The sequence below is a fragment of the Rhinolophus ferrumequinum genome, chromosome 25 (assembly GCF_004115265.2).
Source record: "Rhinolophus ferrumequinum isolate MPI-CBG mRhiFer1 chromosome 25, mRhiFer1_v1.p, whole genome shotgun sequence".
NCBI classification, from domain to species: domain Eukaryota; kingdom Metazoa; phylum Chordata; class Mammalia; order Chiroptera; family Rhinolophidae; genus Rhinolophus; species Rhinolophus ferrumequinum.
Window position 1 is genome coordinate 17,823,711 of NC_046308.1, and position 13,509 is coordinate 17,837,219.

General features: G+C 38.9%; 1 protein-coding gene across 4 annotated transcripts in view; it reads right to left on the bottom strand.

Moving 5' to 3' along the window:
- Positions 1-13,509, bottom strand: part of TTC28 (tetratricopeptide repeat domain 28) — a 624,117-nt gene that overhangs the window by 171,614 nt on the left and 438,994 nt on the right. For all 4 annotated transcript variants that reach the window (XM_033097458.1, XM_033097460.1, XM_033097461.1 and 1 more), the window contains one exon: positions 6,013-6,520. In XM_033097458.1, coding sequence (XP_032953349.1) covers positions 6,013-6,520 — 508 coding nt within the window. The remainder of the gene's footprint in view (positions 1-6,012; positions 6,521-13,509) is intronic.

Below are 13,509 nucleotides of genomic sequence, written 5' to 3' on the forward strand. Positions count from 1 at the left end.
AAAGACACCCCCCCAATAAATACATACATACATACATACGTATATACATACATACATACATACATACATACATAAATACATGCATAAAGCAAGCAAGTAAAAGACCCAAACAGAGATTTCAACTGCCACCCACCACAGGGAGGACTGAATTTAGAGTTTGAATTCAGGCAAGTTAACTGGTAAAACAACAACAAAATCAATACCATTAAGAGAAGTACATCAGAATCCAGAATCTCTATAAAGTATCATTCACATACTATAAAATATCATTAATATGGGATATAATCCCATATTACTGGATATAGGATACACAACGAAAATAATACGTGACTAATAGTACAAAAGGCAATCAATGCATAACTCTGCAACTATACTAAAAACTACTGAATTATCCACTTTAAATGAGTAAATTGTATGGTATGTGAATTATAACTCAACCAAGCTGTTACAAAACTACATCAACAACAGGCAGTCTCTAGGGACCAACTCTGAGAAGGCCGACATGGAATTAGCAGAAAAGGTTTAAAAGCTTTTGTAATAACTTGGTTTAGCTATGTATAAGAAAATATACATGTAATGAATAAACATATAAATCTTAGCAGAAAAACAGAAATTTTAATTGAAAGAACCAAATAGGAAATCTAGAGCTAAAAAATACAATACACATCTGAAATTTAAAGTTCACGTATGCAGTAAAGAATTAACCTAGCCCAGAGAGAGGTCTGACCTTTACACTCAGCTCTGGAAGGCAATCTCCAAGACCTTCAAATGGCCTGCCTTTGTTTATGGGAGGGTATTGGCCATGCCAGATAGTCGATGGTTGCTAACGACGCGATTTACGGCAGGGGCTTTTGGCCCAACCTCCAAAGCGGCTCTAAACTAAGATCACCCACGCAGGTGTTAGACCGTATCCATGTGACCAATGTCCAATAAAACTTTAGAGACCAAAGCTCAAGTGAGCCTCTCTGGGTGACAATACTCTATGCCTACTGTCACCGTCATTGCTTGGAGGAGCTAGCACTATCCATGACTCCACTGGGAGAAAGCAGCTGGGAACTTCAAGCTTGGAACTCTCCTGGACTCTACCTCATGTTGCTCTTCCTTTGGCTGATGTTAATCTATATCCTTTCATTGTAATAAATCGTAACTGTAAGTACAACCACTGTCAGTGAATTCTGTGGGTCCTTCTAGTGAATTACTATACGTGAGGGTGGTCTTGAGGACCCCTGCTTGCAATTGATGTCAGAAGTTAGAATGGTCTTAGGGAATCCCCAACTCTGCATCACTGGATGGGTTTAACAGAAGACTGGAGATGACAAAAGAAAGTCAGTGAACTTGAAGACAGATTAATAGATATTTTCAAACCTGAAGAACACATAGGAAAAAGATTAAAAACACTAACAGAGCCTCAGTAGTAGACAGGAAAATACCAAAAGGTCTAAAATAATGCAGAGTCTCATAAATAGAGGAGAGAAGGAATGGGCAAGAAGACATATTTTTTAAAAAAATAAGTAAAAATTTCCTAAATTTGAGGGAAGATATATGAAGTCAAACAATTAAGTTCGTGAACTCATCCTAGAAAAAGTGCTACATACCTCATTGCTGAATATCACTACGGTCACCTTCGAAGTACTCCCTTGGGAAGCTATGCACCAATGCCAGCGCTTAGTCTTCAAAGCAATTTTGGAAGTCTTTTTCTGGAATGGCCATCAGAGCTGTCATCATATTCCCCTTGATGTCCTGAATGTCATCAAAATGTCTTCCTTTCAATATTTCATGTATCTTTAGGTAAAGAAAGAAGTCATTGGGGGCCAGATCAGGTGCACCCAGGGAGGGTGTTCCAATACAGTTATTTGTTTACTGGCTAAAAACTCCCTCACAGACAGTGCCATGTGAGCTGGTGCATTGTCGTGATACAAGAGCCATGAATTGTTGGCGAAAAGTTCATATCATCTAACTTTTTCATGCAGCCTTTTCGTCACTTCCAAATAGTAAACCTGGTTAATTGTTTGTCCAGTTGGTACAAATTCATAATGAATAATCCCTCTGATATCAAAAAAAGATTAGCAACATCGTTGCAACAAGTTCGCGAACGTAATTGTCAGACCTCGTATATCTGCAGATTCAAAGGCTCAAAGAACCAGAGGAAGAAAAAATACCCCAAAAAAGCCACATTTAGGCATATCATAGTTAACCTGCTGAAAACCAAAGTTAGAGGAAATCTTGAAAGCAGTCACGAAAACATTAGCACATGTGATACAGCTTATTAATTCCATTGATTTTTATCAGAAATAATGGGGACCAAAAGACACTGAAAAGACTACTTTAACCTGCTTAAAGAAAAAAAAACAAAAACAAAACAGTATCAACCTAGAATTCTATATTCAGCAAATAATAGCCTTCACGAATGAGTGTGAAATAAAGACATTTTAAAGTAAACAAAAATGAAGAAAATTTATCACTAGCAGACCTGCACCACAAGAAATACTACATGAAGTTCTTTAGCCTGAAGGGAAGTGATACCAGATAGAAACTCAGATGCTTAGGAAAGAATACATTAATATTATGTGGTAATTAATGATAAATAAGTGTATAAAGAGAAAACATTTTTCCTCTTAATTCTTTAAAATAACTATTTAATATAAAAAAAGATTTATTAAGGAGTTTAAAAAGAATTTAGGTGCAATAATATGTCATAACTAAAGCATAAAGCACAGGGAGTGGAGAGTAAATGGAACCATAAAGTTGTAAGGTACTTATATTTCACAGAAAGTGGTAGGATATTAGCTTAAAGTAGACTATGAAAAGTTAAAGATACATAATGTAATCCTTAGAGCAACCACCAAAAAATATTACAAAGAGGTAGAGCTAAAAAGCAAATAGGCAAATTAAAACAAAATCTATATGACTGAACTAATCCGCACTAGGCAGGAAAGAACAGAGAACAAAATATAAATGGGACAAACAGAAAACCAATAGTAAAATGATAGACTTAAATCCAACAACATCAGTAATTAGATTAAGTATTAAATAGATGAAATTCTTCAATTAAAAGGCTATAATTATCAAAACCAATAAAAAAGCAACACCTAAATAGACATTATCTGTAGTAAACAAACTTTAAATATCAAAACACAGAAACAGAAAGTAAATAGACAGAAAAAGATGAACCACACAAACAGTAAGCATAAAAAGGTAGCGGTGTGTATACTGGTATCAGATAAAGTAGACTTCAAGACAAAAAGGTATGACCAATGATAAAAAAGGATATTTCATAGTGATAAAAGTGCCAATCTGCCAGGAAGACAAAACGATCATAAATGAATATTCACCCAATGAGAGAGCTTCAAAGTACAGGAGTCATGTTCCACACGGAATTAAACAAAAAAACTGACAAGTCCACAATAATAGTTGGAGATTTTAACAACTTCCTTCTTAGCATCTGCCAAAACATATAGATAAAAAGTTTTAAAAAGACAAAGATAACTTTGACCTAACTGACATCTATAGAGCATTATACCCATTGAAATGGTACAAAATATGTTTTATGACCATGGTGAAATTAAACTAGAATTTAATAACAATAAAGTATCTAGGAAATCCCACATATTTTAAAATTAAACAACAGTTGTCAATAACAGGGGTTACAGGGAAATCACAAATGATTTTAGAAAATATTTTAAACCAATGAAGGTAAAAACATAATACATAAAAAATTATTGGATGCTACTAAAGCAGTTTTTGGAAGAAATTTTATATTTTTTAAATGCTTACTCATATATTAGAAAGAATAAAGGTCTAGAATCAATAATCTGAGGTTCAACCTTGAGAATCTAGAAAGAGGACCCACAGTTAGAAGCAAGAAGAAAATGATTCGGCAGTATAAATGGGTAGTCACAAAACAGTCACGGGGATGTGAATACAGTATGGGGAATATAGTCACTAATGTTGTAAAAACTATGTATGGTACCAGATGGGTACTAGACTCATTAGGGGGATCACTTCATAAATTACATAAGTGCCTAACCACTGTTCTAATCAGTATCTTGTTTTGTACACCTGAAACTAATAGAAATAAAATAAAATGCTTAAAAGAGAAAGAAGATTATTAAAAATAAGACTGGGAATAAATGAAATAAAAAACAGACAAGCAACAAAAAATTAACAAGAATGACCAAGAAAACTGATAAATCTCCAGCTAGAATGATCCAGAAAAGGAGGGAGATACAAGATGCAAAACACAAACTACCAATAACAGAAACAAAAGAGAGTGTATCACTATAAATCCTAACAGCATAAAGGAAAATAAGGAAATATTATCAACAACTTTATGCCAATAAATTCACCAATTTAGTGAAATAAACAACGTCTTTAGAAAATACAACTTACCCAAACTAACACAATATGATAAAGAAAATGTGAACAGTCCAATATGCACAGCCGTCTAAACTCCAGGTTCTAAGCCCCCCAATCTACCCTCCGTGCCACTGATTGACTTGTTTTCCTTAAATATCTAGTCTGTCTTCTTACTCCTACATTTCAAAACCTTCAAGAGTAAATCCCTTGCCTAGTTTTCATACTAATCTTCTACCACCCTCTAGCACGTTCCTGAAGGCTAATCCTGCTCCCATCTCTCAGATAAGCCAACCTATTGAGTCTCATCCCTTCCTTCACATATCCTTTACCATCAATACCATTCCATTCCTGACCAAACCTCATTTGTTCTGCAAGGTCCACCGGGGTCTAATCTCCCCCAAGAGCTTTTAGGTTATTCCCAGCCCTCAGGGTCTCTCTTCTAGGATTTCACAGCAATATGACATTATTAACACTGTCTCTCACAGAAGCCACTTCTCTATCCCTTAAGGCAACTATCGAGGATTCAGCACATAGTAATGACTCAATAAATGCTTGTAATCTGTTGAAGGAATATATAATGCCAAGAGCTTATTTCTATGGTCCTTACAGACACTCTAGACTGTCATTCTGATCTCAGTACCATTTTCAGAGTCATTTCCGGGGATCTGCCAGACGTTTTCTAACACCCACACTCACAAAACACATGTTTACAATAAACAGAGGTGTGGGGAGGGAGGAGTAGTGCTAAAATTACATAGAGATGAGGTGCCTTGGTTTTGTAGGTCACATAAGAAAAGGGGCTGTTTTTTATATCCTGCTGCTACTAATATCTGATAAGCACATGCTATTACCAATAAGGTCGCCTTTTCCTTGTCCTGTCCCCACCCCCCTGAGTCCCTGTGGACAGAGGACAGACCAGGGGGCACCAAGCACAGGGATGAGTTAGCTTATACTTCCACTCAGTATGAACCCACATCTGTTTGGGTACAGAGACAAGATAACAATATCTTCTAAAAAGTAGCCAGTTAACAACATCTATTGTCTCTTACCATTACATATAAATTCCCCCAAATTTATAAATGTCTCAATTGTAACCAAGTACTAGTAAAACAGAGCAAATCTATCTTATTTAAATAGATCTTTCAAAAAATAATTTTGCATTTGTACTAAAACTATAAATATCATTTGTGAATACACATACTTTAAGGGAAATACATTTCCTGTGGGGTTAAAGTCACCAAGTAAAGAAATCCCTTTAAACAAAAATCCTCTCAAATTCTCTTTCATTGACGACTTCCTAGCGGCTTCTCTTTCATTTAAACCAAACATAGCTCTTTATATCTTTATTTCATTCCCCTTCTCTCTAATTAGATAAATCTGGTCTCTCTTCTCTCTAGACAGATTAAAAGGTTGGGGTGTTTTGTTTTTCCAGTAATTCAGAGTTCTAATCCTTAGAGCACCGTGATGACAGGAAGGATCACGTGATTTAGAGCAGGCGGGCTCCTAGGAAATCTGTCTGAAGGAAATATACAACACACACCCTGGGAGATTCTTCTGAATATAAACACACAGATTTCTGTAAAAGACAGTGGGCTACTCCAGCTATTTCCAGCCCATGGCACTGAGCCTGGGTCTTGCAAGCAATTCTGTCCTTACCCAGATTGGAGGACGCTCGCCCCTCCGCCGCCCGGTCCTTGAGGTCCTCAGCAATGCCCAGCTGCTGCTCATGGTACTGCTTGGCTCTCTCCAAATCCTGCATGCACCTGGCAGCATGGCCCAGGCCAGCATAGGCCCGCATCTCAATGGCCTTCTCCATCAACTCCTGTGCCAGCTCCAGCACGTAGTTGTGGTAAGACATGGCCTTATCGAAGTTCCTCCTGTAGTGATAGGCGCTGCCCAGGTTGCTGTAGGCCCGGGCCTCCTCGCGCTTGTTGCCCAGGTCCTTGGCTATCTTCAGATGCTGCTCGTGACACTGCACAGCATTGTCAAAATCCCCCATGGCGATGTAAACGGCCCCCATATTGCCAAGCTCTCGGGCTTCGGAAAGCTCGTCTCGGGATTGCTTGGCAAGGAGAACACACTGTTTGTGACTGGCCAGCGCGTTGGGGTAGTCTCCAATGGCTGTGTACACGTGGCCCAGGCTGCTCAGGGCTGATGAAGCTGCCTGGAAAAGAAGAACAAGGCAGAGACATGAAAGCACATCAGAAAACAGTTCGGCTTTGTTTCAGCAGATAGAATGTGACAGAGATTGCCTGTAACCATCCAATCCAATTCCTAATTTCTATCAGTGGTTCACAGACGTGTGCAGAACTGAAAAAGAGCACATCCAAACAGAAAGTTCCTAATAAAAGACAATGGTAATTTAATTAGTAACTTTCAATACCTAATCTCACAGAAACAGGTTGTATTCCACGTAGCATCTGAAAGACACTGACATTTCTAATATTATGATATCATGGCTCTGTTGATAGCTATTAACCTCTGCAGTATAAGAAAATGTTGAAGCAAACCAAAATTAATTACTCCATATAATACAGCGTAGCAAATTCATAGCAGAAAACCATGCTTGGCTCTTTGCACTCCTGAGCATTTCTCTAGGCTTGTCTTCTCCCAAAGCAAATAGACACATTCATGGTAAGGCAGGTGCTTAGGGTGACTGGCAACTTTGTGATTAAGGGCCCACTGGGGGATCCTTTTCTTATCTTTGTTCCCTCAACGTGACTTCATAAGTGCTGGTTACTGGAGAGGGCTTAGGTCTGGATGAGCCCTAGAGGTAAACAATGGGCGGGTTACAACCTCCACCTCTGAATGGGGTGGTCGCCACTGAGCCACCCCCCAGCTCATCACCCCCTTTTCAGGCCCACATTGGCTCTTCCAGCTTTGCTTTTCTTGCCTAGAGGCTCTTCGGACCCCAGCCTCTGAACAGAAAGATGCTCTCTTCCTAGTCCCCTCATTCTGCTTGTCACTCATGAATTTCTTGCCTAAAGAAAAGTACACGAGCCCTTTTTGTGTTATAAGTTTTCATGAAAATGACTCTGTGTCAGTATAGTGAATCAAATGGGAACAAAAATAAAAAAGGAGATGATATATAGGTTCTAGAATCTTACCAAGTGCATATAGTCTTAGATTCTCGTCTTTAGTTTCTCCCTCCTTTGCAGAGACTTAAAAGGGAAGTTACACTGGGCTTTTTCTGCCCTTCTTTTCATTCTACAAGTTGTAGGCTTGCCTATCCTTTCCTTCCTTCATAATGTGCATACAGCTGGGGCCACGCAGCCCCCTCTCTTCATGTTGCTCCCTCTTCTTAACATGCACATGTGATGCTGGCAGAACAAAGGGTGTGCTCTGTCACAAATAAGGCAAGTCATCTTCGCCAGGGCCTCCAGGCTAAGGAATAAGAACAAGGGACCTCCCACACCCTGGGTTAGGGTATTTCCTTATGAGATGTGTTCTGTGTCTGTGTACTTCACAACACTTTTATTCATATTTTAATACGTTTGCTACCCGATTTCTTTTGCCTGTGAAATTGTTCTTGATCAAAATAACTGAGACGCTGACCATCGTCGTGAAGCTTCACACATGTGCAAAGGGTTTCATATCATTTTAAGTTGCTTTTATCATTTCACAGATGTTCCAACAAAAGCTTTAGGAAAATAGAGAGGAACTAAATACTTACAAATTTCCTTTTTTTCCCTTTTTTGTCCTGAGTGGTAGAGAGCAGAAACAATTCCATGCAAGTCACAATGCGGTAGCAGTGTGACTCTGGCAGAAGCAGCTATGATGGCACCACAGAGCATGCCACTTGGATGTGTACTGGCCTCAGGCTCCCACTTTGGGGGCCTCTTTGGAACCGGAGGTTAGGACTTCCTGTCAGCGCACCGTGCATGGGCCTTCTGCTTACAACTCCTCACGTCTGCCCGAGAATCTACCTCTTCCTCCTTTGCTGCAAGCCCAGGGACTCAGCCTCTTGTCTCTACTTCTCTACTGGGCCCTCCCCACCTCACTCTCTGGGGTTCTTCTCCACCAAGGCCTGGCTGGGGAGCAGGGCACAGTCCACAAACCCTCCCACCTGCAAATTTTTGTTGCCCTCAAAGTAAAGCACGTGGCCTGTGACTATGGAGCTAGTATAACTTAGAATCAGATGTACTCGGTTCAAAAGTGCACTGCTCTTTACTAGACCTGGGCACCTTTAGAAACTTAACTTCTCCGAGCCTCGGTTTTCCAGACAGACATTTCTAGGTCCCATTAGCGAGGACCTGAGTGTTTTCAAACTCAGCCAGGAACCTCTGTCAAATGTGTAAACCATAAATAATTCACTCAATAATTCCAAACAGTAGATGTGGTTGGAGGCAATGGGCTCTTGAACATTGCAGGGGATGGATTTATAAGGCCTGGGGCAGGCACCACACCCCAGGCGGCCCTATTCTTAGGAACTTCCGGTTTATGGCAACTCCAAATGACAGCCCCGGGATGCTTTTGGGTCTTCATTTCTCCAAACGCCAGGGAGGCATAGGAGCTCATTTGCTGAAGCTATCTGAACATAAGGAAAGGGAGTATTTGGGCATTTCCCCTCTGGGGTGTGAGGGAACGAGGGGAGGACTACTGCATTAGCTCTCCCCTGGCACCCTCTGGTTACCAGGCAGTGCTGTTAGGCTAGGACGCTTCATGGCAGGTGTCCTGGAAACCAGCATCTCTAGCAAGGACGATATAATTTATGAAGCACACATCACAGCCTCTGAAATTAGAGCGCCAGCTTGATGTTGTGTAAGAATGGAACAGGATTTAGAGTCAGAGGCCCTGGGTACATAACTGCGTTAAGTCACTTCACTTCTTTACCCGTGTTTACTTTATATGCAAATTGTGTTGATAATGATAGAGTACATACTTCCCAGCGCTAGGGTGTGATTAGATGAAGCAGTGCCCATGAGTGTCCTGAGTAAACTGCAAAGCTCCCCGGGAATGCATCACCAAGGTGTGGGTGAATGTTTTGGGACTGCGGGCTGGCGGGGCTGAGCCCTCTTACCAAGCAGAAGCTCGTAAAGGCAAGTGAGAACGTCAGTCATTATGACCAAACATCTATATCCCTATTAGTTGCCATAGGAAATGAAGTCCGGTGTTTTCCAGCCCCCTGGACAAGTAACATGTGAGGATATTTATCAGCTAAGTGCATTACAAATTAATCACTTGTCTCTGTTCCTGTTCCTGTAGAATACGCTTAGATGTGAAACATGGTTTCAGGCTGTTAACGAGAATCTGAAGACCTACTATCTACAGGGAATCACAGGCCCCACCTCAAGCAGATGCTACATTTGCCACTAAGGTTCACGTTGCCTTTGTATATTAATCTCTCTGAGATTTTTGTGCTAGAATAGCAGCAGCTGCTTCCCACAGTGGAAACATTTTGGAACATCTGTATTTGAATACTAAAATGCACACAAACGGTTACGCTAACAAACTATCTTGTTGGAATAAGACAATCCTTTTCTCTTTACAAGATGTATAAATCACTCATGTTCTTGCCAAAGCATGATTCCCAGCTGCGGACTCAGTGCACAGAAATCATCACCCCTTGTTCTGCGACTCAAATCTGTGCAGAAGATCTACAGCTGACAAGTCGGTTCCATGGGACATGGAGCTAGAGAAGGAAATTTGCTCATGTTTTTTCAAACCACCTTTAAGGGCTTTTAGTTTGATACATAAAATAGAGAGTGTAAACTGCCCAAACTATAACCACACTGATGACACTACCATTAAACATTATTCTAAAGACTTAAACATGTTTTCCTTCACATCTTGCAGTTTCCCCCTTATTGTATGTGTTTTTCATAAGGGTTGTATTTTGTGGGAGGATTAAATACATATATAGAGAATATTTGATATAACTGATTGACTATAATCACATGCAATTTAGAAAAAGTACCAGAAACATGGTTTTTCTTTTTTACTGCCCAAATCCACATGCACCTTGTATTCCCTACCAGTTCCGTGCCCACAAACTCAAGGTTCTGGGTTAACCACCTAAAACCCAAGAGGCAGAGGGATGTAAAATAATAGGGACAGACTCTGGAATCATGGGTTCAAATGACAAACTATGTGATACTGCACAAGTTACGCAACACCTCAGTTTCTTCATCTGTAAAATAGGAATATTACTACCTCATAGTGCCTTGATAGGTACTAAATAAGAAAATACTTCGAAAAGTATGGTTCAGTACATGGCACAAGGAAGATGCTCAAAAATTTTAGATTTTAATTTCTCTTTCTACCTCAACCAAGATAATTCTCACTTAGCTTTATTCATGTCAAAGATATGGTAGAAGATGACCAGAAAACAGAACATGAAGTTACATCATCATAACTTTAAAAAATATAACACAAGTTTTCCCCACTTGTAGTGAGAAGTGTCATCATCTTTATATGCTGAAGCATATTACTCATATTAGTCATCTGCAAATGTACGTAGAAGAAAATCCACTCTCTACCCAGTAGTATTTTAGAATCACTGGTATATCCTGCATATACCGTGTTTCCCCGAAAATAAGACCTAGCCGGACAATCAGCTCTAATGTGTCTTTTGGAGCAAAAACTAATATAAGACCTGGTATAATATTATATTATATTATATTATATTATGCTATATTACACTACACTATATTATTATATTATATTATGTTATGTTATATTATATATTATATTATATTTTATATATTATATTATACCCAGTCCTATATTATAGTAAAATAAGACCAGGTCTTATATTAACTTTTGCTCCAAAAGACGCATTAGAGCTGATGGTCCTGCTAGGTCTTATTTTCGGGGAAACACAGTAATGTTGGTAAAAGCCAATCATTTCAAGTGGCCAAAGCTTACAGAGACATAGGCGTGTTTTCACTCTGTTGGCTGGTTGGTTCATTTGTTCATTCATTAATATACTCAAGAAAATTCTCTAGACTAATACAAATATAGTCTAATAATTTTTGACAAAGGAGCAAAGGCAATTCAATGGAGAAAGGATAGTCTTTTCAACAAATGGTACTGGAACAACTGGCATCCACATGCAAAAAAATGTGAATCTATACACACCTTACATCTTTGAGCAAACTGATTGGAACTAAATCATGGACCTAAATGTAAAATGTAAAACTATAAAACTCCCAGAAGATAACATGAGAGAAAATCGAGGGGATCTAGGTTTGGAAAGGAGTTTTAGATATGACTCCAAAGGCATAACCCATGAAAGAAAACCTGATAACTTAGACTTCATTAAAATAAAAAACTGCTCTGAAGAAGATACTATTAAGAGAATACAAAAACATGCCACAGGCTGGGAGAAAATATTTGTAAAACACATATCTGGCAAAGAATTTGTATCCAAAATATACAAAATATCTTCAAATTTAACAATAAGAAAACAAACAACCAAATTTTAAAATGGGCAAAAGATCTGAACAGACACCTCACCAAAGAAGACATATCAATGACAAATAAGCACATGAAAAGATGCTCCACATCTTATGTCATTAGGGAATTGTAAATTAAAACAACAACGAGATACCACTATATACCTGTTAGAATGGCTGAAATCCAAAACAAAACTGACAATACCAAGTGCTGGTGAGGATGTGGAGTGACAGGAACTCTCATTCACTGCTGGTGGAAATTCAAAATGAACAGCCACTTGGAAAATGGTTGGGAAGTTTCCGACAGTACTAAACACACTTGTGATATAATGCAAATCATGCTCCCAGGTACTTACCCCAATGAAATGAAAAATTACACCCACACAAAAATATGCACATGAATGTCTGTAACACCTTTATTCATAATTGCTAAAAACTGGAAGCAACCAAGAGGTCTTTCAATAGGTGAATGATTACATAAACCCTGGTACATCCTTACCATAAATAATTCAACACTAAAAAGAAATGATATTTCAAGCCATGAAAAGACAAGAAGGAAACCTTACATGTATACTGCTTAATAAAAGAAGCCAGTCTGAAAAGACTATATTCTGTATGACCCCCAACTATATGACATATGAAAAGGCAAAACTATAGAGAACAAAAAATATGAGTGGTTGCAGGGCAGGAGGAAAGAATGAATGGGTGGAGCAGAGGGGATATTTTGGACAGTGAACTATTCTGCATGATACTATGATGGTGGATACACGACATTGTACATTTCTCAAAACCTATAGGCTGTACAACACCAAGAGTGAACCCTAATGCAAACTATGGGCTTTATAGTTAACAATAAGATATCAATATTGGTTATTGTAACAAATATACCACACAACTACAAGATGCTAATGACAGGGAAACGGAGTGGAGAAGAGGGAGGGACTCTAGACTATTTCCTAAATTTTCTACAAATCTAAAACTGCTCAAAAAATGAAGTCTATTAATTAAAAAAATAATTAAATTGGAGTTTTTCCTCATTGGAGAAGTGGGTCATTCTAGGAAATGGAAACAGCATGAGCAAACGCAGGAAGTATGACAGACTGTGTAATGATTAGAAAGCAAAAGCTATTTAGACCGGGGAGTGGGAACGGTGGCTGGAGGGGAGTCTGGAAAGGTAGGCTTGGATGAGTTCTTTGTCCATCAATTTGTAAAATCTGAAGCATGCAAGCTGCTTCATTTCATCATTGTAACAACCCTCTTAAGTATGTGTTATAATTATTATATCCATTTGTGAGATAAAATTAAACTCAAAGAGATAAGTGACATCCGTAAAAGTATGCAATTAATAGCAAAGCCAGGATTCAGATCCACATACTTCAGACTCTACTCTCATGCTGAGTTGACTACACAGTTTACCTCTACTGAAGACTTTATAATCCGCCCAGGGGGTAATAACAGCCACAGGGTTAAACAGGGGACTGACATGATCAGATTGCACTTTCATGTATTTCTATGAAGTAGATGAAAAGAAAGGAGATCAGTAATCACAGCAGCAGCAACAAAATGCGTAACTAAAATGATAACTGATTAGAATAAAATAAGATGCCCTACTAATATTTAGTGTAATCTTTCAGGCTGTTCACACATATGCTGGCTGGCTTCTCTCCTTCCAAGCAGGTAAATCTGCACATCCCTGCCTGCATGAAGTCAGGCATGAGTGGCTATGTGACCTTCTTCGGCCAATAAATGTGATCCC